This window comes from Oxyura jamaicensis, chromosome 7, assembly GCF_011077185.1.
Source record: "Oxyura jamaicensis isolate SHBP4307 breed ruddy duck chromosome 7, BPBGC_Ojam_1.0, whole genome shotgun sequence".
NCBI classification, from domain to species: domain Eukaryota; kingdom Metazoa; phylum Chordata; class Aves; order Anseriformes; family Anatidae; genus Oxyura; species Oxyura jamaicensis.
In genome coordinates, this window is record NC_048899.1 from 38,803,222 (window position 1) to 38,826,605 (window position 23,384).

The window sequence follows — 23,384 nt, forward strand, 5'->3', positions numbered from 1 at the left end:
GGATATTAAATGTGAAATGGAAACTATTAAGGCCAAATTTTTATTTACAGATAGTTACATGACTAGTGAAAAATGTTAACATTTTTAAAAACGAGGCTTTCCTGTAAGCACCATCAATTTCCTTAAAATGTTTGCTGTGAAACCATTATCTCAGATAAAAGCTAAACATAAGGATACAGAGACAGAGAGGAGATATTTCTGCATCTATTTGAAGAAATCTCATCCATAAAGAAGCAAATTGCCATGGTAATTATCACCATCTTTCTTGTAATTGTAGGAATAACCGTACATGGTTTATACATATGGACCTTTCTCATTCCGTTCGCTTTAATTCTCCCTAGAAAGAAATGATCTTTTATGGAGCAGAAGTATTAAATGTGTTCTGGCAACCAGGAAGCTGTGGCTTATTAAGGTTCTTTGCCACGAAGCAAGCCTGGTTTGCAGATTTTGAAATGTTCCTGGTCGTGCTTCAGAGCAGTATTACCAAAGAGTAAAGCACTGGAGGTTCTAGGAACACCAATTCAATATTCACCAGAAAGCAGAGAGCTGCCCGCATGGCTACTAGGACAGCACTGTCAAAAGAGTGACAGACACAATATGCGTAAGAGCAGATTTAGTTTACATTAGATCTCCTTTCAAAACTAATTACTACAAAACAAGAAAGGGTCTGTATCTACCTTATGAATTATTTAAATTTCTGGGGGGTGAGTAGATCGGGGGGTGAGTGTTGGGGTTATCTTGTTGGTTTTGTTTGCTTTTATTTTTTAAAATGTGGCAAAGCACCATGTAAAACTAAAAACCAAATTTGCATTATAAAGCTAAACATGGACTAATATTTAGTTCCGCTAGCCACTGCAGATAATCTATTCTGAATGGCCTACGTGTACTTGTATTCCTAGCCCGATTGGTCAGCAGAAAGAAATAGTGAAATTCTGCTAAGTGATAACCTGTCAGGAATAACAACCACCCATCCATTCACATGGTCTTCAGACACAGCAGGTGATACGCACAAGCCCTGTCTCCAGTGTAACTAAATAATGCTTGGGTATTTATTTCCTGAGTGTTTGTTAAACATTCGTAGGCAAGAGCTGGTTTAATTCAAAGAAGGACTTTCATACAATTAGCTGGACAGTTACGGTCTGGCAGAGCTGTGTATGAAGCCCGAGGCTCCCGGGCTGCCTGAGCCGAGCCAGCAGAAGGAAAGCTCGGCAGCCCTGTGAATGGGAGGACACGATTACCTCTTCCCACGGGCCAGCTCCGCAACCAAGCGTTCTAGAGAGGGGTCGCATACGGCCTCCTGCAGCAACACGTGCCAGGCAGGAATCCGACACCAACACCGACGTTCGCCTCAACTCATTTCCCCCTGAATGATGCAGGCTGAGTATTTTACCGACTGAGCAGGCTAGGAGCTCCTGGGTGCTCTGCGAGATGCCACGAAGGAGGACAGCACAGCCACAGCATCGACCTCCTGCACGGTGTCTGCACCCAGCCTTGGAATATGTACTCCGGAAATTAAAATTTCTAATTACAGTCTAACTTTTGTGTAGTGTCTTATGAGCATCCTGCCATGTAGGTACAGTTTCCTCAGTATTCTTCCATAACTCTGCACCCTCAAATTAGATTCTAGGCAAACAATATGCACTTTAATTTGTGCTTAAAGACAGGGAATTAAGAACTACAACTAACTTTTTAAGAGCTTCTATCAAGCCAAAACAAAGACTTGAAAAGGATGCAAGACTATGAAAAAGTCAGCCTTTTTGCTTTTCTAGGATGCAGCTACAAATACAGCCATATATTAATTATTTAAAGGCTACTCTTTCACATTACGTGCATCTTTCTTAGAGGATGCTACCTCTAAATATATGGAATTTCAGTGAGTACATCTGTATTTCCAAACAGCATTAACCAGGACAGAGATTACCATAAGGAATGAGTTGTTGAAAATAAATCCACCTGCTGCTGATGGAGGACAAAAGGAGAATCCAGGCCACTGAGGGAGGACCACCTCACCTTGTGATCAGGGTTTGTTGCAAAGGGGTACAGTTTATCACTTGCTAAGTTATCCCTGCTAAGGGGATCAGTCAGCGGGGCTGAGAGACCAACTTTGATGAGTCCTTAGAGGAGAGCTGAGTGATGAGAAAGTGCCTGTAATAATTTAGAAATGACAAGACTGATGGTTAACTCCTCTGAAATTTTCAAATTTCAAGATCTGCACTAGAGAACTGGCATTTACGTCTTAAACTTAGTGATTTTGTGCTTATAATTTGTACTCTTAAATTTGTATTTATTAATCTCAGGCATTAATAAATTATTAATACTCCCCTGGAACGAGCAAAATCAGACTCCAAAACTTCCATTTTAATTTATTCACTGATGGTGCCCATTCCTACTGAAGCCAAAGTCTGCCTGTGTTAAGAATTAGGTATGTACTTCCTAATGTAACCAAGCATTGTACAATAAATCCAGAAAAAAAAAAAAAAATAGATTTTAGCTTTCATATTACTAGTTGTGTCCCAGCTTTGCTCTCACTGATTTTCATTCCTCATTCCAGGTTGGCCCACAGCTTTGAACTTAATACATTCTGGAAAAAACAAGAGTATCTTGCCAAGTTAAGAGCAATGTTTGCAAGGAAACTAGAGACAACAACTCCAGTCATTCATTAAGTGGAAACTTTTGATATTTTTAAAGGTGATACAGCTATATGTCTGATTTTTGAGCCCATAGCTACAGCGTATACAGCAGGTATAGACATGTTCATGTTATCTGTGACAACAGACAGAACAGAAAGCATGTTTATGTGCTTGCAGAGTAGATAGCACAAATGCTGACCATAAGGCAGGCCGGTGAGTGTCAGTATCTGAAAAGCCTGCAGTTAATTTTTGGATATTCTGCATGTACGGAGGCATTCCATCACTCCTGCAGACATCCAGGCTACGAGCAGAAACACCGTCCTCACCTACCCACGTGGACCTAGAGCCACCTGCCATAGTCTCATTTAGCTGCGTCCAGTCCTGGGCCTGGCTTCATTAACACAAAACCTGGACCGCTTCCCCTTGAGATTGGCAGTATTAGGATGGAACAAGCCACGCCTTGAGGAGCCTGTGTACACACACGCAGGTCCAAGCAGCCACACGTGCCCTTTAGTATCCAAAAGGCAGCTTCAGCAGACTCGTGCGCGCAGTCAGCAGAACCGCTCACCGCTCCCGCAGCGCCAGCCCCCGGCTGCCAGGATGAAGTCTCAGTGGTATCAGAAGGTGACTGCTACCGGTCAGTCAGGTCCGACAAAACAAGGCCAAACGTAATACACTGAGAAACTTTACAACCAGCGTAGAACATCTATACCTTAACTTTCACTGCAGTTTTAAACAAATTGGGCATTGAAATCTTAAAAATAAAATGAAATAAATAAAAAACAAATAGATTCATTTTGTAATCTGTGCTTTTCTACTGAGATAAAGGAGGTGGGTAGGCCATAAATATGCCAGTGCTACTAGGGCAAAAGTACTTCATCTTACTGATTCAATAGCCCTAACACTGAAAGCACTGTCTGGGATTCTTGTTTGTGTCTGTGCAGGGTGTTTCCTGGCTTCTCAGTCCAAAATCTTAAAGCACTCAGAAGTATAGTTCGTAATTTCTGTTTAATTATTTTTGACTCACAGACGTTTACAGCAATTGCCCTTAAGAAATCCCAGATTAGAAATCTCAGATTTTTCTCCTTCTGCATAGAAATGCAGTTGTTACTGGAGTATTACTCATGAGTAGTGAAAAAAGTAATGGATTTCACCTACATCACCAAAACAGCAAGATTGTTATAATGACTACTGCAATAGATACCAGGTTGGAGAAAAGTGCAGGAGTACAAAACATCAGCACATCTGCAGTAATAGCATGGTCTTGATTTACAGAGAGCTTCCTTGGGAATGGAACTGCATGAAATGGGGGTTCACCTGCATGATGCACCTCCCAGGGAAGCTTCCTTGCAGATGGATCTGGATGAGGGGTCTTGGTAGCAGTGTAAAACCAATCAGGCAACAGGTAACAGCAACACTGCTCCTCGGTACCTCCAGTCGCTCACAGCACTCCCCAGATGCTGCAGTCACACCCTGAGGTCTCTGCTGTCATGGATGTCATGGGGCAGACTAGCAAAACATTTCACCTCCCGAGTTCGGGATACCTTAACACCATGCCCTCCCCACCGCCATCACAGCCTGCCCACTGCAGCTGCTCCCCAGGAGCACAGGGAGCAGCAGACAAATTAACACAACCTCAGAACTCTCTGAATTTATGCCAGGAGCCCCAACTACCCTAGAAATGCAGGGACTACAAAGGTATAAAACAAACCACACTGTGCGCACACCCTACCTCGCATCCCTGATGCACAAACATGCATTAGGAAAACAGAAGCAAACTTATTTTAGAAGTTTTTGCTGAGATTTTTGGTTTCGTGTTTAAAGTATGTATGTATGTATATATATATATATATATATATATATATATATGGAGCCTCTAAGTCTAATAATAAATACAATTTAACTTCAAGCACGGAAGTTAATTTTGAGTCAGAGATAGAATTAATCATAAATAATCTGTTGTTTTTTCTCCAAAGACAGAACTAAGCTGTTCAAGAGAACCTGTGCACAACACTCTATAGCGGGCATCCAAAATCTAACAAATTTAATCATCCGTGTCCTTTGTATCTTCATGTACCATAATAATTTTGAAAGCTTTTGAAGTCTTCTAATGGTTTCTCTCTCTGTGACGGGGCTGGCAAATCAGAATGTTACGAGAGAGGCATCGCACTGCACTGTATGACTCAAGCAGTAAATGTTCATCCAGTTACTGTCCAGGTAGGGGAGTCAGTAAAAGAAAAGAAAAATGTTCTTTCTGACCCTTCCTTTCCTAACATGCACACCATATGCTTCTCAGACACATTGCAACAGTGGGTAAACACAAATGACTTCAGGAGAGGCATCAGTTTTTCCCCTATAAATGCTTCAGGAACCGTGACTTCCAATGTTTTGGGGTCCTCAGGGCACACTTCATATATTGTTTTTAAAGCTTATTATAGACCCTAGGGAGGAAAACTTAGATCAAATAAAGTTTGACAGGTAAAGGGCATTCTGAAGACTCCATAAGCATACCTGCTACAGGGGGAATGTGTTCACAATGCAGAAAACCCTTTCTGTGCCATGCAGAAAGATGTCTCCCTTGCAAATGCTTTTCCGAGCATTCCTTACTACCTATCAGGAAAAATATCATTTCACTTACTTTAAGTAGAAGCACTACCTTCCTCCTTTTGTGCTGTCTTCCTCATTGTCACTTTGTTACTGTGCAGATCAGCTGCAGAAACTGCAGACTAAGGAAAACAAAAAAATAAACAACAAACAGTACCACAAATATCTTCCTCATATCTGAAATAATGCACTTCAATCCTTTTGTATAAAAATCAAGGTACTTCATAGTAGCTCCAGGAACGTCTAGAAACATTTTTAAAAGTCCTTTTGCTTGTTCATCAATCCAGCCAAGATGAAAAAGTTTACATTGTCTTGAACAGTGAGCATTTTTATGCATATAATTTCAGAATATCTTATGGGGAGGACTTCCTACAGCTCCTCTGAGAAACTAGCTTTATCTCTAGTATGTCCAGATTCAGATTCTAGTATGTCCAGTTGCACGTACCTAGAGTCTTTAGTCACTTTCAAAAGAAAAAAGAAAAAGAAAAGAAAAGAAAAGAAAAGAAAAGAAAAGAAAAGAAAAGAAAAAGACAATATCTGTTAGGCTAACAAGTGTTCCTGCAGTAATAGCTACAGTAATGAAAACATGCTGTATAACAGTTAATGTTCTGAACGTTATTTTTTCAGATACATGAGATTACAAAGTACATAAACCTACTGCTGTAATAATTTCCACTTCTACAATGCCATCTAAAAATCTCAGAACTTTCCGCTCAATATTTGCGGTATTCGTGCATATGTTCCATTTTTTTCACATATTCGATGACAACTGTTCTTTAACAGCAGAACTCAGACTTTTAGTGAGGTATTACAGAGCACATATATTATAGGAAAAGCTGTTGAAAGCAGTACTGAAAATAATTCAGAGGTCAAATTTATGTTATATATTAGTTTTATGTAACCAAACTCTGCTCAGCTGAAGTAAGCCAAGAAGATGCAACGCAGGGAAGACAGCCGCAGGCACTCAGCCACGCACCTCAGCGTCGGGGAGCTTCCCTCGGCCACGAGAGGCCTCTGCCCCTCAGCACGGACGCTGCCCCGGGCTCACACAGCGTCACGGCCACCAAGGCCTCCTTCCATCTGCAGCAGCACCATCACTGCAGAAATCTGTTGCAGGGAAGATCTGAGAACGACTGGCATCAGATCCGCTGGACATCCAAGAGATCTAGCACTAGATGCCAGGCAGAACACTGCATGGCGTAAAGCAGCTAAGATGGGACCTGGTCTTACACCAACAGAGAGGAGCAACACAGGTGGCTATTTGGCAATGTGCTTTTTGATCAATAGTCCACCGATGAAGGATTTCAGGTTCAAAAGCTGCCTACTACTTGCAGACTTACAGCTATCTTTGTCCTGGAGGAAACCTACCCATCTTTTAATTACAGCCTTTTAAATCAGCATGCCCTTCCCGCTGCTGTTCGTACTTTTCCAAATGCTTCCTGAGCTGTGAGGTGACTCCCTAAATAGTGAGGCATGGTTTCAGACAGCACCAGTCCTGCTCCCTGGTTCTTCTGATGGGCGCAGCCTCGTACGCCATGTTTCACACCAGTCCACGTAAGTAACAGAAGGGAAGACGTTAACCCACCCCAAACACGCGTCCCTTCCCCAGGCCTTCTCAAGGCCCTGCCACATGAGGAGCGACCCAGGCCTTGCTGGCGGCTGTGCCCAGCTGGCAGGCCGAGGCGCTGCAGCCTGATGCTCATCACACGCCAAAAACTCACGGGGCACTACTCACATACCTCACCTCGAACCAAAAGGAACTGAAAAAGGGTGGCTAGATAAATAGGGTGATGAAGGTAGACCAGTTGCAGCCTGCGTGTTAATTAGGCTGACTCTTCTAAACAGTTATGTGAGAAAAATTTAAAAAAAAATAAACTAGGAAACAAATAGGAAGCAGGCAATTACACAGTGATAACCAAGATAAATTCAACATGACCACTCACCAAAGAAGCTTACCATTCAAGCCTCAGCAGTGCTTACATTCATGACCTCCAGCTTAGTAGAAATAGGAAAAATAGCAGGTGTTCTTTCCTGAGACATTTTCTCAGGAGAAAAAAAAATAAAATAATATAAAATAAAAAAACATTTTACTCTCTTAGTTAAAGTAACACTGGCTTTATACAAGCAGAACCAGCGCATGTAAAAAAGGCACTTCTGCAAGTATACCAGAAAACATCTGATTTCAGTAACGCTTTATAAAGGAGGCACTCAAAGCGAAAACATTCCATTTTCCTAGTTTACAAATATTTAGAACACAAGTTAACTAAACAGACAGTTCTCCTGTTAATTCACTGCCATGAGCCATGTGGTCCTAGTGAGGCTGATGTAAGCTATGATATGTTTGCTTCACTGAAACCCAAAGTTCAAATACTGCTATGTCTGCTTTAAGAAGTTAACAAAATTTCAGGTTTCTCAGCCATTGCTGGTTTGTATTTGCTTAGCTTTATCGGCAGTTGTTATTGACAGCTACGTAGCCTTACTGTAAATAACTATCTAAATATGAGAGGGACGTGGCTGGGGAGTGGAGAATGAGGCAGGTCAGCACTTCTGGTCAGCACGTCCCCAAGCCGGCTCTGGCTTTGGCAAGGTGCTACTCTTGCACTGAACCGAAAATATCAAGACGAAATCATTAAAGTCAGTTTGCTTAGGTTGGTTCTCTGTTTTGTTTTGTTTGTTTGCTCTGTTTTGTTTTAAATGAGCATTCCTTAGTATTCTGAATTCACTTGTGCCCAGATCAAGAGGCATTCACAGGTCATCTCAAAACTGAAGCCAAACCAGCTGGCTTTCATAAAGATTTACTGCTGATGCGTATGTTGATGAGCATTTTTTCCTGCTCCAGCTTTCTTTTCCCTACAAAGTTGATATTTTGCACAGCTTTAACCCAGGAAAATGTAAAGGTTTTTCAGAGATATTTGATGGATTTTTTTCCATGCTGCTGTCTGTTAGAAATATATATTTTTTCCTTCAGAAAGTGTGCACATCTACAGGCGATACAGAGAAATGCCAAATGGTAAACTTAAATACAGATATACTCTCCCAAAACCTGAAATTAAGCTATTGTTATTACACCGTTCAAGGAATCGAATGACTACTAACCACAATTTAGCTAAGATCAAGTGTAAAATCTGTTTAATAATATCCGATACATCCTCTATCTAGGAGATTATATCCTGCATTTGCAGGGCATTGACTCAATAATCTAATAGGTCTTTTCCATCTCTGACTTCTATTAGCCTATGAATTATAACAAAAGGACCATTAGGCAAACCATAATTGTGGAAACAGCCTCTGACACATGAGACTAACTACTGCTGTGGTACGGGGGGGAAGAAAAATAAAATTAAAACATGGACAGACAAATGAAGGTAAAGCTTTGCCTAAGTGTTAACTCACTTGATTAAAATCCTGAAAAAAAGCTTGGTAAGTCACAGAGAAAACACTTTTTCTCCCTATCCTGCTAGGTAAAATGCCTTGCTTTCACAGCACAGCAAATGCTACTTCGTCACTGAAGGAGGAACTGGGACAAGGGGGCTACGTGGGACATTTTCCTTAACTACTATGTCTGTCCAACCAAAGTTGCCCTAGTCTAAACCAATACTGGCAGCCTGGCTTTGTTCCGTTGAGGAAAGTCACGTCTTATCTTTCAATGAGATTTATCTGAGAGGAAAAAAAATAAGAAAAAAAAAAAAGAAGAAAAAAAAAGTGCATAGCATAATGCCGAGGTTCGCTATCTGTGAAGGATTTTGAAAATGCAGGCATCCTCTAACAGCAGTGTCTATCACACATTCCTGTAAAGAAGGTCATCAGCTCTGCAAATATCTTAGAGAAAGTGTAACAAATGAAGTCACATTTTAATACATTAGCAGGGAGCATAAACTTTACAATAGCCCAGCAGTAGTGTAGATACAGGCAAAGAAGATCGCAAAAAAAAAAAAAAAAAAAAAAAAAAAAAAAAAAAAAAAAAAACTAAGACTTTAGCTCCCTTCTGCTGGGGCTCGTTTAGGTTTCTGAATTTAACCTGCTCGCTGTGTTAGCAGTGGTCGGTATCACTTTCCCTGGATATTGCAGGAGCTGCCAAAATCAACGCAAGACAGAAGGGCTGCCTACACAGAAACATTATTTCTCCTGAGCATCTGCCCTCTCCTGACAGCACGTACAATACCAGGCATTCCACCTCAGCCACTGCCAGCACGTCCTCCTGCAGGGACACACGGCACCGTCGGAACCAGTAAGACTGACCGGAGACCTGGGATTCGCTCCGTGGTTGGGAACAGCTGAATTAATTGCAGCAGAGCTATTCACTGAGCATGAAGGCAACCAGAAGTCTAAGTTTCTGTATGAAGGCCTTGATGCTACGCTTTTGACAGGTGTGTAGAGATTTAACGTCACAGATAAGGGAAAGAACACACCATTAAGCTAAGTCGCCTTGGCTCCATGCGTCTGTAGCCCACAGCAGCAGGTACGTGGCCCCTCCATTCAGAAAAAGGGCTAGAGGAGCACATCGGCACTTGGCATTAACAAAGCTCTGCTGGCACTCGAAGTCAATCATCATCAATACACTTCTGACAAAAATCACAGCTTTCAGTTTTCCATAAAATTTTTAATTTAATTAATAAGTACTTTTAACATGAACAACTGTTCCTTTTTTTTCCATTACCTTCTAGGATGAATGTTTCTGCAAAACACATTCATTAAAGACAATTCTACAGTATCATCTGTTTACGCAGTCGCTACTTGCAAATACTGCAAAGAAAAAGCACTGGCTAATATCTTACCTTTATAGATTCTACTGCTTACAAAAGCAAGATGTCTAGCTGTAGGAACTGCAAACGGGAGCCAAGCCCATGCATTCATTTGTTGTACAGGCTTCCTCACACAGCTGTGCCACTGCACCATGGAGCAGACTTGCAACACATCTGCTCATCCAGTCCCAGCCCTCTGCTGTGCAGGAGCTGCCAATTGTGCCTCGCTGTGCCAAACCATGTGGCAGAGAGTTTTTATTATTATTTATGAAACAGAGGGATATCCAGTAGGGATTAGGAGGACTCTCAAGATCACTTCTGTTTGTGACTCGAGCAGGATTTGAAAACAGGTCTTTTCAAATGGCAGTGAGTAAAATTATACAGTTCTACAACAACGTACTTATAGCTATATTAACACTTTCATTTAAAAATCAGTTTTCCAAGGGTTTTATGAGTTGGCAGTAAATATTCTCCATGAGCTCATAGCAGCCTCACCTGAATTATTCTTCTCATTAAAATCGGATCCTATGAAATATCCGAGCAAAGAGTCTGTTGACTGAACAGAATCCATGAAAAAAAAAAAAAATCATACAGGCAAAACCCACTTGGGTTAAACAGGAAAGTTTCACCAGTCCATGGTTATGGCAGGCTTGTTTTCATCACCTTCTGTACTTTATAGCCACTGGACTCAGCAAATACAACCACAAACAGCACAGGAAACAATCCCGCACTAGCAGGAGCTTGACAGAGTATGAGTTTAACAGAAATGTTAATATTGACTCTATCTCAAACACAACACCCACGTTTAAACAGGTTACTTGGTGTTTCATTCCACAGCTCTGCTGGACTTCCACTCCATCATATCGGGATTCATCACACTCCGAAAGAGAGGAACGGAGTGGTCTGGTCCATCTCGCCTTTCCGCCTCAAATCGCACTTCCAATTTTAATTTTGCCTGTGCGTCCCATGACAAACTCATTGAGCTGTTACATTTCCTTCCAGCTCTGATTTAGCATTTTCTTTACAGTTGCACACTTCTCACCAGTGTCTGTGCTCTGTGTGATTTCCGTACTAAATGGCAAAGTACGAGTTAATCCACCAAGGAAAACAAAGTCATGCTGCGCCTGGCCCCAGTTCCCAGTCCCTGCTTGGCACTGGGGGAACCCTCCCAACTTCTGCAGGGCCCTATATACGCTGGTCGTCTCTAACCATCTTGATTCCTTGAAAAACATTCCACTTGCTGTTTATCTTCCAAAGCACCTTGCTCAAACCCAGGGACCTCAACGTGAGGCATGGCAGCAGCTCGCCCCGGAGGCCCGACCCGAGCTCCGTGCCGAGCAGCCAGCCCCAGCACCCTGGTATCGGCCCTTCAGCTGGCCTCGGCCATGCCAGGCTGCTGCTGGCTCCCCAGCTTTAATGAATCTTTCAGGAAAAGATTTTGTGAGGCACTGCATTAAACGTTCAAATGTATTGCTGTCTTCTGCTTTTTCATGCGCTGCCTTTGTAATTCAGACCACAACAATGATTGGATTTGATGGCATAGTTGCTCTTACACTAAAACCTACCCGTTCTTTTCATGTTTGTCTGAAAAAGGAGCACTGCTGTATTAAACCTAGCTAAATATTTGCTTAACTTTCAGGGGAATCGTGAATGTAAAAATAAAAACACCACAAGGTTTCTTTTTGAAATTGTGCTCGAGTGCGGTAACATCTGCAAGCGTTCTCAGGGAGCGTACATCCTCAGCTCAGCGCAGAGAATGAACCTGGCCAAAGTTCCCACAACAGGTATTTCTCACATTCCAGAAATAATGGTTTCCATCCTCACTTACTGAAGCTACGGCTTTTTTTTCTATGATTTTAACAAAGGAATAGATAGCAGATGATTGCAGTTTATTTTAGCTAACAACAACCTTGCCCTGTTGTCTCTGATACCAAATAATCATGCCATTGTTTCACATTTGTGTTGTAATTCTGCTAGAGTACAACTCTGAAATAAATGCAATGTGGCAAATGTATATTTCTGAGTCATAGCCATATTGCTCACTTACAAAGGATGATGGAAGTAATGTGAACACATGAAATTGATTTGTTTTTGTTAGGAAATAAAGAACTAAAATTTTTACTTTGAGTTCTAAAAGTGCCATTAGAAATTACCACAAAAACTGATTTTTAGAAAGGTTTTTCATTAGTATATGGCTTGAAATTAATTTGTAATATGTGTAACTGTTTTATTATCCTTGCTTATGCCCTCAGCCACATAGTAGATTATTCTCACCATAAACCTCATGAATCGGGTTTGGGTTTCTGTTCTTTGGGAGCCTCTACCATATGCTACACATACACATTATGGGATGATGCTACTCTGACTAACAAATCCTTAGCTTTAGAAGTCTATTAGTGGTAATATATTCATCTGCCCAAGGTTTGCACAATCAGACTCCTGTTTTAAAGCAAAGTTTGCAGGTGGATACAGAAGTCTCATCACAGTACTTGAGAATTGCATCCATGATCACTGGAAGCACCATACAGGGAAATACCCGATTTTACTTTAAAAAAGAAAAAAGGGTTACTGCAGTATCTAGTCATTTGTCTTCACAAAGGGCTTAATTGTAGATGCAGGGAAGTACTGTTTCGAAAATGATAGCCCTGAACCTTCACTAAATACCTTCAGTTACCAAACCAAGCAGAGAACGGCGTTTACAGGAGCGGCGAGTCCTGCTTCAGTGGACTCAGCAGATTCCCTTTTGTACACTTCCACTCCTGCTATTTCTTACAGCAGTAAAGTTGTCAAAACTACAGATCCTAGCCTACAAAAACGGCTCCGAAACTAAATTACCCAGCAAGTTAATTACTGCTACGGCTGCTTACACCGAGGATCTTTAAAACTGGGCGCAGGTAACAAAAAACCAGAGTTCACGAGGACGCTTCCTGCGTACGCGGCGGTGCCGTGATGCCAGTGGACTGGCTCACCCGGCAGGCAGGCAGGCAGCACTCAGGATCCCCGACCGCAGGCCACCGAAGCCGGGCACCTCAGCGTGGTGATGCATCCCAGCCCGGGGAGCGCGGCCGGACGGCACGCGGAGCTCCCACTCCCGGCAGCCCCGTGAAGCGAAGCAGCCCTGACACCACCGCCGGGGAAAGCTGCTCACCTGCCCTTCCACCCGGAGGGACGGGGCTGTCACGGCGGCTGACAAGAAGTAAGTGGAGATGAAAACAGGAGAAATATCTGGGACGAAAAAATGTCAGACCTTAGAAACTCAGGAGCAGTCTTAAGGAGAATAACATTTAGAAGTAATCCTAAAGAATTAGCCATGTCAGTGTTAAAGAAGAGTGATCGCTATGCTAAGGTACCGAGTTACCTGCAGAACTTCCTGGCAGGCCTCTCACAGCGACAGGCACTGGCATCTGCCCACGACGAGCCTGGCATGCTGCTTCTGTGCAGCAAAGGAACAGAGATGGCACTTTTTCTTTCAAAAGGCTAGTGCTTACAGCGTTAGCACATCTCGGTGGCACGCGGGCACAAGCACCACCAGTGCACATCACAACCCCTGCACGCCGCACACCACAGCCGCGGCTGGGCTGAGCTCGTGGGCTCGTCTGCCGGCCCCAGGCCCGATCGCTGCGACCGCTGCCACGTCCACCACCCAGAGGGTTCACCCCTTAGCTTCCAGACATCCCAGCTCCTCTCTGCCTTCCAGCTTCACGCTGAGAATCACTGGGCTGAAATCAAGACGCTGCTGGTGATCTGAAAGGTGGGCCCTGCGTATTTCAGCAGCCATCCCAATCCCCCCGCCACAGCCCGAGCCCATCCCAGGCTCAAGGTGACTTTCCCTCCCCAGAGCCGGGACATTTCCAGAGGGGCTCAGGCAGCAGCTCGCTCTGCCCCCAGCGCGGCTTCTCCTCGGTGGCCTTTTAAGCTCCGCTGCAGAGCTTGTCGCTTCTCTTTAGTTCTTCGTGAAGAAGCTCGAGGGTTTCTTGTTTTAAGGTATGTACCATTAACCATTTAATAAAGATGGGCAATCAACATAGGCCTAACATTTTTCCTGGCTATACACTACAGCAAACATCTGCGACATCTCACCTTTGGGCCAAATACAAGCATGTTACCAAATCCAAATCAAGAACTGTGTATCTATTTCAGTAAGTACAGGCAGTTTCTCAGCATTCAAGGATCACAGGTCCCAACAGTTTTTACAAGTTTTGTTGGAGAATGGGAATGTGCAGATGAACTTTTTGCCATTTATTTTACAGCTGCATTACAGCTACATTTTATTGTCTGTAATTCTGACTGGGTTATCAAAGTATACCATGTAATTCACATGTGACATTAAAATGATAGAATAATTAAAATTTCAGATTGATGTCTCTGTAAAAAAACTAAGTTGGCTAAGAAAAATTAGCTAAGTAATATTATTTATTATTTATTAACACGAACAAGCCCATATGCCTTTAATAAGATATGCAGCAACCATTAAAAACTCTCTGAGCCAGTGCTGTAGAATGGATTCGTTCTATTAAAGCCATTACTTCCATCACCAGATCTGAAGCACTGTGATTTAGAGCATTAACCCAGCATACACATCAGCAGCCACTGCCTACAGGAAAACAACTGCAATAACCACAACTGCTGCGAGGTAGAGGAACCAGGCTTCAGTCCCACCGAGGACATATACATTAAAAAGCTGTGTATACACACAAAAGTTGATCAGGCATCATTTCTGTTAAATAGAAACATATATCTATATTAAACTCTATCTGCATTCTGAGAACCACTTAATTGTTAAAGAGGAGTAAAACAGTACGTAACCACAAACCTGCCTGTCATTGTGAAAGTTCTCCTACCACAGAGAAGGTCCTCCCAAATTTACTAACGAGACTGGCTTTCATGCAGAGTACTGTGTACAGATGCAGATAAAAACTAGAAATAACGTAAGTACAAGGCCTACTCAACAAATGAATTGTGTACATTTATCCAAAATTTGCTGTAACATCATTCAGTAGTTTGGCACACTCTCCATCTTGCAGGAAACATTGCATTGGAAAGTCAGGCAATCACAAGTCCTCAATTTCCAGATATATAATCACCTTGCTGAATTAAGTGCCGCTGTCTTGCTAGTACTGTAATAAGCCTAATATATTTATATTGCATCTACATTAAGTCCTAGTTATGCAGAAATCCCTTGCCTTCAGATTTTTACAAATCAGTATGCCAGACGTGCCTCTTTTGAAAGAGAACACAAATCACCTGTTTTGTCAAAATGAGCTCTTCTGGTTATAGTTGCATCACATTAAAATGCAATAATCCCATTATTTACCCAGACACATACTTTGAAATCAAAAACCAAAGCTTAAGTTTCTTTGCAGACCCAGCCCTCTGCCTCCCACCCACCAACCCACACCCCAGTGATGTGGCAAAGGCTACTATATACTGCAAAAACTGGGGAGGGGGGAAGACAGGAGGAAATCAGAAAAACACAGAAAGAGCACACCATATATAAAATGTCAAATATGTCAAAACATTCATGAATACCAACATCTCCCTCCGCACCATAGCCAGCTATAAAGGTTACTTAGGGCTAACGTTTCAGCAAGTGCAGATTATGCAGCAGTGGGTTTACTAATACATAAAAAATCACCTACAGGTGCATCGGATGTGCTTTTATGTATGCAGCCAGAACCGGGATTTCTACCACTATAGAAAAGTCAGAAGGCTAAAATCACATAAAACGTGTATTTTCTAGCTTTGACTACCCTAGCCATAAATTCCTGCTGGCTGTTCTCTATGCATGTGACATATGCAATGAGGATAATTAGGTAAAGGGCTAAGAAAGCAAGTGTTGCTGATTGCATTCCAAAACTAATAAAGCTCTGCGAGGGTGTCATGCCTACAGTAATTCATCTTTCCAATACTACGTTCAGAAAAGGCAGTTTCAGAATATGTCGCGACACTTTCTTGTCCCTAAGTCACCAATTGTGAATTCCATCAGAATAACTGCAGACGAGTACAGTTTTATGGAACGTGAAGCATAACACATGCGAGGCATACATTATACTATCCAGGCCCTCAGATAAATGAAGCTTAAATTAAATGTCAGAAGATGAATACAGTGTACTGTATTAGCAAACACCTGACCTGAATTCACCCCCAGTTTGTTTGTCAAGTTTGTAAACTCCAACATGTTTTGGAAAATTATACTTTAGCCCAGTCCTCTCACCTTTCCAGATTAGACAGAGAAAGGTGTCCAGCACTGGAGAAGGGAAGAACAATGAAACATTCCGCAGTGTAACTGAGCGGGCGTCACTGGAAACAGAAATAGGTATTTTGGATAAATAAAGCAAGCAGGCTCCACTCTTATGCATCGGTGCACTGAAGGAGTAGCTCCTAGAAGTCGGTGCAATTGTATGAGCAGCAAAGTTAGGTTCAAACCAACCCAGCGGCCTGACAACAAACTAGAAGAAAAGAAATGCAGAGGGAACAAAGCAAAACGGTTTTGTCTGCCTTCCCACGCAAGCCATGCAGAAAAGGCAGTAACAAAATTAATGATCAGCATAGAGTGAAAATAATTAATACAGTTTCTAATCTGGAACACTCCGCATCTAAAAGTGAAATCTTTTACTAACAAATCCTACCGATACTGCCATTTCAGAATTCCTCCGTCAGCTCCCTGCCCCGTGCTGAACTTCGCTCCCCTCGCCAAGAGCCCCCCGCTCATCCCCTCTCCCCCCCGGGAGCGCAGCGCAGCTCCCGCCGCCCTTCCCGGCCCGGGGGCGCCCAGATCCGGGCAGCCCCGGGCAGCCCCCGGCCCGCCCGCAGAGCAGCGCCTGGCGGCGGCCGAGCCCTGAGCACCACGGGGCGCTGCCTCCCTCCTGCCGGCCGAAACCCGAAGCCCGTGTCCCCGCCGCGGGGCCGGAGCCGCCGAGCATCGGGCCCGCTGCAGCGCCTGCCCCGGTGCGGGAGGGTTAGGCGCCTTAGGAAAGTTACTGCAAAATCCCCTGGGAAAGTATTTAGCGAGAGAAGCCTGAAGAGCAAATACGAACAGGTGGAGCCTTCGCTGAAGGGTTAAAGCCCCAGCGGCCGCCGCCACGGCTGGGGCAATGCTGAGCCCCGGCCCCTGCAGGCGGCCGGGCAGCGCCCCGCCGCCTCCGCCCGGACGACACCCCCGCACCGGCAGCAGCCTGCCATGGGGCCGGGTGTTCTGCCCGTAGTTACCACGAATTCAGTGCCCCTCGCCTAACCGAGCCGCAAAATCCCTTCCCCGACAAACCCGACGGGTCCGTTTCATCAGTCACGCCAGCACCAAACAACGCCGGCGGCCCCGGAGCGGCACGGCTCGGCTCGGCACGGCTCGGCTCGGCACGGCTCGGCTCGGCTCGGGGCAGGGCACGCCCGGGACTGTCCGGGGCCGGGCCGGGATCGGGGAAGCATCCCCGCATGGCGGGAGCGGCCGGGCTGCGAGGCTCCGGGAGCGGGCTGCCAGCAAGGGTGCTCGGCAGGGCTGGGGCAGGCCGGGGACACGATGCCCACCTTGGCGGCCCCGGGCACAGAGGGAGATCCGCGAGCAGCCCCGCGGCCGCTCCCCCGGCCCGGCACACGGCTCGGGCCGGTACCCGCGGGCGCTGTCCCCGGGCCGCCCCTGCCCGCTCCCGGAGCCCCGACGGCGCGGGAGCCTCTGCCCCGGGGCCGCGCTCTCGCCGCCCGTCCCCGCCGGCGCCGTGCGGGGGACGCGGCGCGGGGCCGGGCAGAGGCTCGGGGGCTGCTCGGGGCCGGGAGCCGCCGCTCCCCGACGGGCAGAGCGGTGCGGCCGCGGGGCCCCCGCCAGCAGCCGTAGCTCGACGGGCACCGCCGAGCCGTGCCTCGGCCCGGGCCTGCCCCACTCCCGCTGCTCCTCCGGGACCGGCACCGCGGCGGGCGGCTGCGGGGCGCATCTCGAAGGAGAGGTTTAGAAAAGGCTGCGGGGCCGCGGCCCTGCGGGCACCTCTCGTTTCCCTGACGCAAGAGGCAGAAGTTTCCAAATTTCCCAGGCGGGCCCCCGGGGTTTCATTTCCACCTCCCCCCGGGGCCCGGCGGCCCCGGCCCCCCCCCCCCCCCCGCTCCGCGCCCCTCCGCAGCCCGCAGCGCCCCGGCCCCCGCCCTCCTGCAGGGCCGACACCGCGGCGGGCCGGGACACGGCTGCCGCCCGCCCCCGGCGCTCCCCGAACTCCTCGGAAAGTTTCTAAGAACGAGTTGACCGCAGAGGATTGCTGCAAAGCCGACTGAGAGCGCAGCTACCCTCCGCCCCTAGCAGCTTCCCCACAGCCCGGAGGTGCCCCCCCCGGCCCCGCGGAGCCGCCCGGGCAGAGCCGCCCGGGCAGCCCTCGGCTTATGCACCGCGGGGACCTGCCGCGATAAAAATCCGCGAAAGGACCGACCTTTGGGTCTCAGGCATTCCTCTTCGTCCTCCCGCAGCCGGCGAGCTCTGCCGCACGCGTTACTGAAATGAAACCGCCCCATCCATTCTCCTTTGCAGTTTAATACTACATTGTCAGAGTCTACTGTCCTTTATTTGCAATGGATGCTGGTGTTGGCGCTTCTCACTTAGACAGAAAGAAGACGAAATTCTATTCGTTTACATGTTTTATTGTTGTAAACATTAAAATTGTCTTTCTCAAAGAAAGAGTTATCAGGAAAAAAAAAAATCAGCGTTTCTAACTGTCATACACCATAGAAAAAAAGGCAGTGACTCGTATAATGTGCCATACTGGGAATATACAAAGAAAAATACTACAGAATATGGCAATATTAAAAATATTACTCGAACATAAAATAATATATTAACCGACAATTTTAGACATAAAAAAAAATAAATTCAAAGTGCTCAGTAATTTCCAGGGAGTTATGTATATTATAAGCACTCTGGAAACAGTCAAAAGCTGCTGCATGCAAGATTTGTTTAGCTTTAGACAACAAAATAATCAAGATATAAACTTTTTTTTTTTTAATCAACATCAACAGTACATACAACACTTACAAACAAGGAATGTCGGACGGTGTTTACAAACACTATGTGTCCCTTTGTCGAGGATTTCGGGTTTTGTAATACTTGTGCCCACCTATTTTACAATTGAGAAAATGTTTGAAGCTTAGATAACTACCAGTCTTTATAAAAGCTAACAGACTACATAGTGTCTGAAATACTATTTATAGAATATAGACATTACTGAAATAGCAAGTGCCTATAACATTGTCACCCTAGAATCATCATGCCTTCCTTTTACGGAGTCATTTACTTTTCTTTCTCTTTATTCTCCTTTTTTTTTTTTTTTTTCAAACGCTTTTAGATTTTCTCTGTAATTCTTTAGAATTGTTTCCCGTATTTATTCATAAATAGGCACAGAATAATTTTTAGAAAGCCAAACTGCATCTGATAAATTTACAAGCCTTTGCCTTCTTTAATGACATGCCACCCACAGAACATTTAGGTTTTGTATATATTACAGCTTTCTTTTACAGCAGAAAACTTTAGTCTTTAGGAGGGTGAGACTTGTGGGTCACCTTAATACTTTGTCACCGTTACGAGTCTTAGCTGCGCACCTGGCGTTGCCAGATAGGGTCATCTTTTTAATCAGAAGTCCTTAATAATAAATTCATTTATAAGCTGATAATAAAAAGTTTATACCATGGTATTTGTGTAGTCCATGATCTGCATCCATGATGCCCCAGAGCCAAAATGCCCCTTCACGTTCTGCCTGCAGGAAGTTAGCAACACTTTTTGGGATGGGAATCTGGCACCCAAAGGTGCTGCCTTGTGCCCAGATGAATTCCCCTTCAGACAGGTGAAGTTTCTTTTAAGTTCAGTGTAAGTGCATGGGAAGAGTCTTAAAAAGGTAAAGTGTCCAGAAAAAGTTTGTCGATTATTGCTGGTGGTGGCACCAAATCTTCCAGTTTCAGGTAGAAAATGCGCTGCAGCCCCTGCGTGCAAAGCGTGCGAAGTTCAGGGAGCTTCCCCAAGAGTTTGGACAAATAATTGGGGCGATTCAACCCCCCGTTATTAAAAGTCACATGGTCTTTGAGACAATTTACAATCTTGTTTTGAAGTTCTTCCACCCTCTTGGGTTCTTTAAGCCCATGCCTCTCTGCAAAAGACAAGGATGCGGGACATTACAGGTCTGACACTGCGGGGAAGGCAGGAGGGGAGAGGAGCTGCCTGGTGGCGCTGAGCGAAAAAGAGAGGGCACTGACCTGTCACCATAGCCAGGGCAGCGATGCAAGAGAACGCGGATATGTCGATGTTCATGTTTTGCAAGTTGGAGGAAAATTCAACAATGGAATCAATCCATTCCCCAAAGCCCCGGACGCACTGCAGCCGGTGCAGGACCACCCCGTTGCAGAAGATAAGCTTGCCCTCCACGGGATTTGACCTGGAAGGAATATGACAAGCCCAAAATGAACAGATGAATGAGTAAAAGAAAAAATAGATAGAAAAGGAAAGGAAAGAAAAGCATAAAGGCAAAGAGGAGAGAAAAAAAGAGAGAAAACAAAAGGAGGGGGAAAAAGGGAGAGATAAGAGAGGAAGTGTGTGAGAGAGAAAGGGAAAAGAGAAAGAAAAAATAAATTGACAGGTTTAAAAAAATGAAAAGAAAGAAAAGAGAAGATGGGGGAGAAAAGCTAAACAACTAATTACTTGAGGAGCAATAAATGAAGGATTTAGGAGGCACCTAATTACCGAGGAGTTAATAAAACGCAGATCAGTGGACCTTGAAAGGATCTGATTTCATAATCGCCCAGAAGTTCCCCCCTTGGATTTTGGCCGCTTACCTGTAAGCCAGCCGCAGCACAAACAGCTCCAGGAAGGCAGATTCAAAGAGCAGGTCTTGGTCTGTTTTGGGAAGGTCGGTGAAGCCGGGAATTTTTTCTGCCCATCCTCGGATGATCTCCATGGAGCCGGTCAAGAGATCATAGAACTGCTGGATGTGCTGAGTGTCATCTCCGCTCATCTGGTAGTCAGGGTTAGCCTGGAACTGGAAATTCATTTTAAAAAGCACTTAATGAGGTTCTCCAAAGTATATAACCCGTGAAATTGCTAACCCCATTTCTAGTAGGGGAGCCAGGTTTTTATAACAATTAAACCTCTCTCTGACCAGTAAGGAAATTAGATGTTCCAGGGCAATTAACTCACTTAGGAAAGGGGCGACGAGGTCGCTGCTTTAAATATGCAAATAGCCGTTTCTGTGCAGGCTACAGCCGGGGCCGCCCCGCGCGGGGAGACGGCCGCGTCTCTGCGCAAAGCGAGCGGCAAGCCGGGGGCAGCGGCGGGGGAGCGGCGGCGGGGCCGGCCCGGCACGGCACGGCCCGGCTCGGCTCGGCCCGGCACGGCTCGGCTCGGCCCGGCTCCCGCCCGGCGCCCCGAGCACCCCGGCGGGCAGAGGCGCTGCCGGGCGGGGGCCGCTCCCCGGGCGGGCGCAGCGAGAGGTGGCTCCGCGAGCTCGGTCCAGCTTACCCTGGAATAGTCCAGGCTGGTCATAGCCGGGTTGGAGTCGACATGGGCTCTCACCAGCGCACTGATCAGACTCACCGGGGGAGAGGGGGGAGAGGGCTCCTGGGGGCTCTTCGGTTTGGATGGCAAGCGACCCCTCCGGCCTTTTAGGCTGTCTGTGCGAACCACTGCAAGAGAAGCGGTGCTCAGCCCCCCGCCGGGCTCGGCCCGGCCCGGCCCGGCAGGAGGGTCGCCGAGACTCACCCTCCTTGACCATGCCGACGGCGAGGCACTTCTGGAAGCGGCAGTACTGGCAGCGGTTCCGGCGGCGCTTGTCCACCGGGCAGTTCTTGTTGGCCAGGCACACGTACTTGGCGTTCTTCTGCACCGTGCGCTGCGGGACGGACCGGGGGGGACGGGACGGGGACGGGGACGGCGGCGTCAGCCTCGGGGGCCGCAGGTGCCGCCGCCCCGCCGGGCTGCCCGGCCCCGTTCCCGGCGCCGCTTTTTTCCCCATTCCTTTATTTCCTTCTCGTTTCTTTTTTTTTTTTTTTTTTTTTTTTTTTTTTTTTTTTCCAGGGCATTTAACGGGAGAAAATTGCTAGCGTTAACATCTGAGCTAACCCCGCAGCTCCTAGCAGTGTTTTATATGCCAAGAGAAGGGAAGGAGACGCTCAGTAAATACAAATCCGTGGGCATTCATATTATTTACATTCCTTGGAGACCTCCTCTATTTAAAATGATAAGATTATTCAATCAGGATGGCGAAATAAAGAGATCACTTAATTTGACCACAGGGAATTCTGTTCCACTCGGTTAGCTCACACACGGCTCCCTGTCCTGGCCAATCTCGCTCCGGCGGGCAGCAAAGCGACCCACACCCCCGGCTCCCCGCGCCCCCGGGCTCCCCACGCCCCCGGTCCCCTGCACCCCCGGCCCCCGCCGCCCCCCGCCCTCGGCCCCCCGGCGCGGCTCACCTTGAAGAAGCCCTTGCAGCCCTCGCAGGTGCGCACGCCGTAGTGCTGGCAGGCGGCATTGTCCCCGCAGACGGCGCAGAGCCCCTCGTTGGATGGGGAGCCCCGCGAGGGCGGCGAGGGCACCTGGCTGTCCAGCAGCTGCGGAGCGTGGCCCAGCTGCAGCCCGGGGAAGGCCATGGAGGGCTGCTTGCGGATGGGGTTGGGCACGGCGAAGGCCTGCCCGTCCACGCCGTGGTGCGCCCCGGCCGGCTCGGGGTTCATGGGCACGTGCAGGGGCCCGTCGAAGCGCATCTGGCAGCTGGAGACGGGCGTGCCGGGGGGCGACTGCTTGAAGGAGAAGAGCGAGAGGCGGGAGACGGGCGTCTTCCGCTGCTCGATCATGTGCGTGGTGGCCACGTAGTTGGGGTGGAAGTTGTGCAGGGAGCCGGGGTCGTCCCACATGGGGCCGTGCTGCACCTGGAAGCCGGGCGTGGAGGGGGTCGGGGGCGACGAGGGCTTGTAGTACACGGAGCCCGAGTGGGACATCATCTCCTCGGACTGGGGGGGCAGGTGGCCGTGCTGCTGGTAGCTGTGCATCTGAATGTCTTCCACCTTAATGGAGGACTGCTGTCCGGACAGGGGCATTTGGTACAAGCAAGGTGGCTTCACGTCGTAGCTTGTGTTGTAGTTGTCCATAAAGGTACTGAAGCTGGGGAGAGAAGTGGTGGCAGTGATTTCAGTGTTGGTGAGGTCCATGCTAAACTTGACAAACTCTGGAGTTAAGAAATCGGAGCTGTATTCTCCTGAAGAGTGGTAACTGTAGCTCTGGGAGGCTGGGCTGGCTCCTTGCGGCGAAGACCCATACTGAGCCTGAACACAGGGCATGGCTGGAAATGAAACAGGGCAATACAGGCTCAGCCCGGACGACTGTGCGCCTCGTGCCCGCGCCGCGGGCCGCCCGCCGCCCCCGCCCCGCGGAGCGCGCAGCCCGGCCGGGGGG

The 23,384-nt window shown here is 46.8% G+C and overlaps 1 protein-coding gene across 3 annotated transcripts; it reads right to left on the bottom strand.

The window, feature by feature from the left end:
* Positions 1-18,576: 18,576 nt before the first annotated feature.
* Positions 18,577-23,355, bottom strand: NR4A2 (nuclear receptor subfamily 4 group A member 2). Of its 3 annotated transcripts, XM_035332204.1 has the most exons (7): positions 22,862-23,355; positions 22,406-22,729; positions 21,693-21,822; positions 21,453-21,616; positions 20,771-20,973; positions 20,195-20,373; positions 18,577-20,088 (listed from the first exon to the last, which is right to left on the bottom strand). In XM_035332204.1, the coding sequence occupies exons 1-7, from the start codon at positions 23,267-23,269 to the stop codon at positions 19,832-19,834; spliced, it is 1,665 nt and encodes a 554-aa protein (XP_035188095.1). In that variant the 5' UTR covers positions 23,270-23,355; the 3' UTR covers positions 18,577-19,831. The 3 variants fall into 3 exon arrangements, with proteins under 3 accessions (XP_035188095.1, XP_035188094.1, XP_035188093.1); XM_035332203.1 differs by having other exon boundaries at positions 21,528-21,616; positions 22,406-23,355; XM_035332202.1 differs by having other exon boundaries at positions 22,406-23,354.
* Positions 23,356-23,384: the final 29 nt, after the last annotated feature.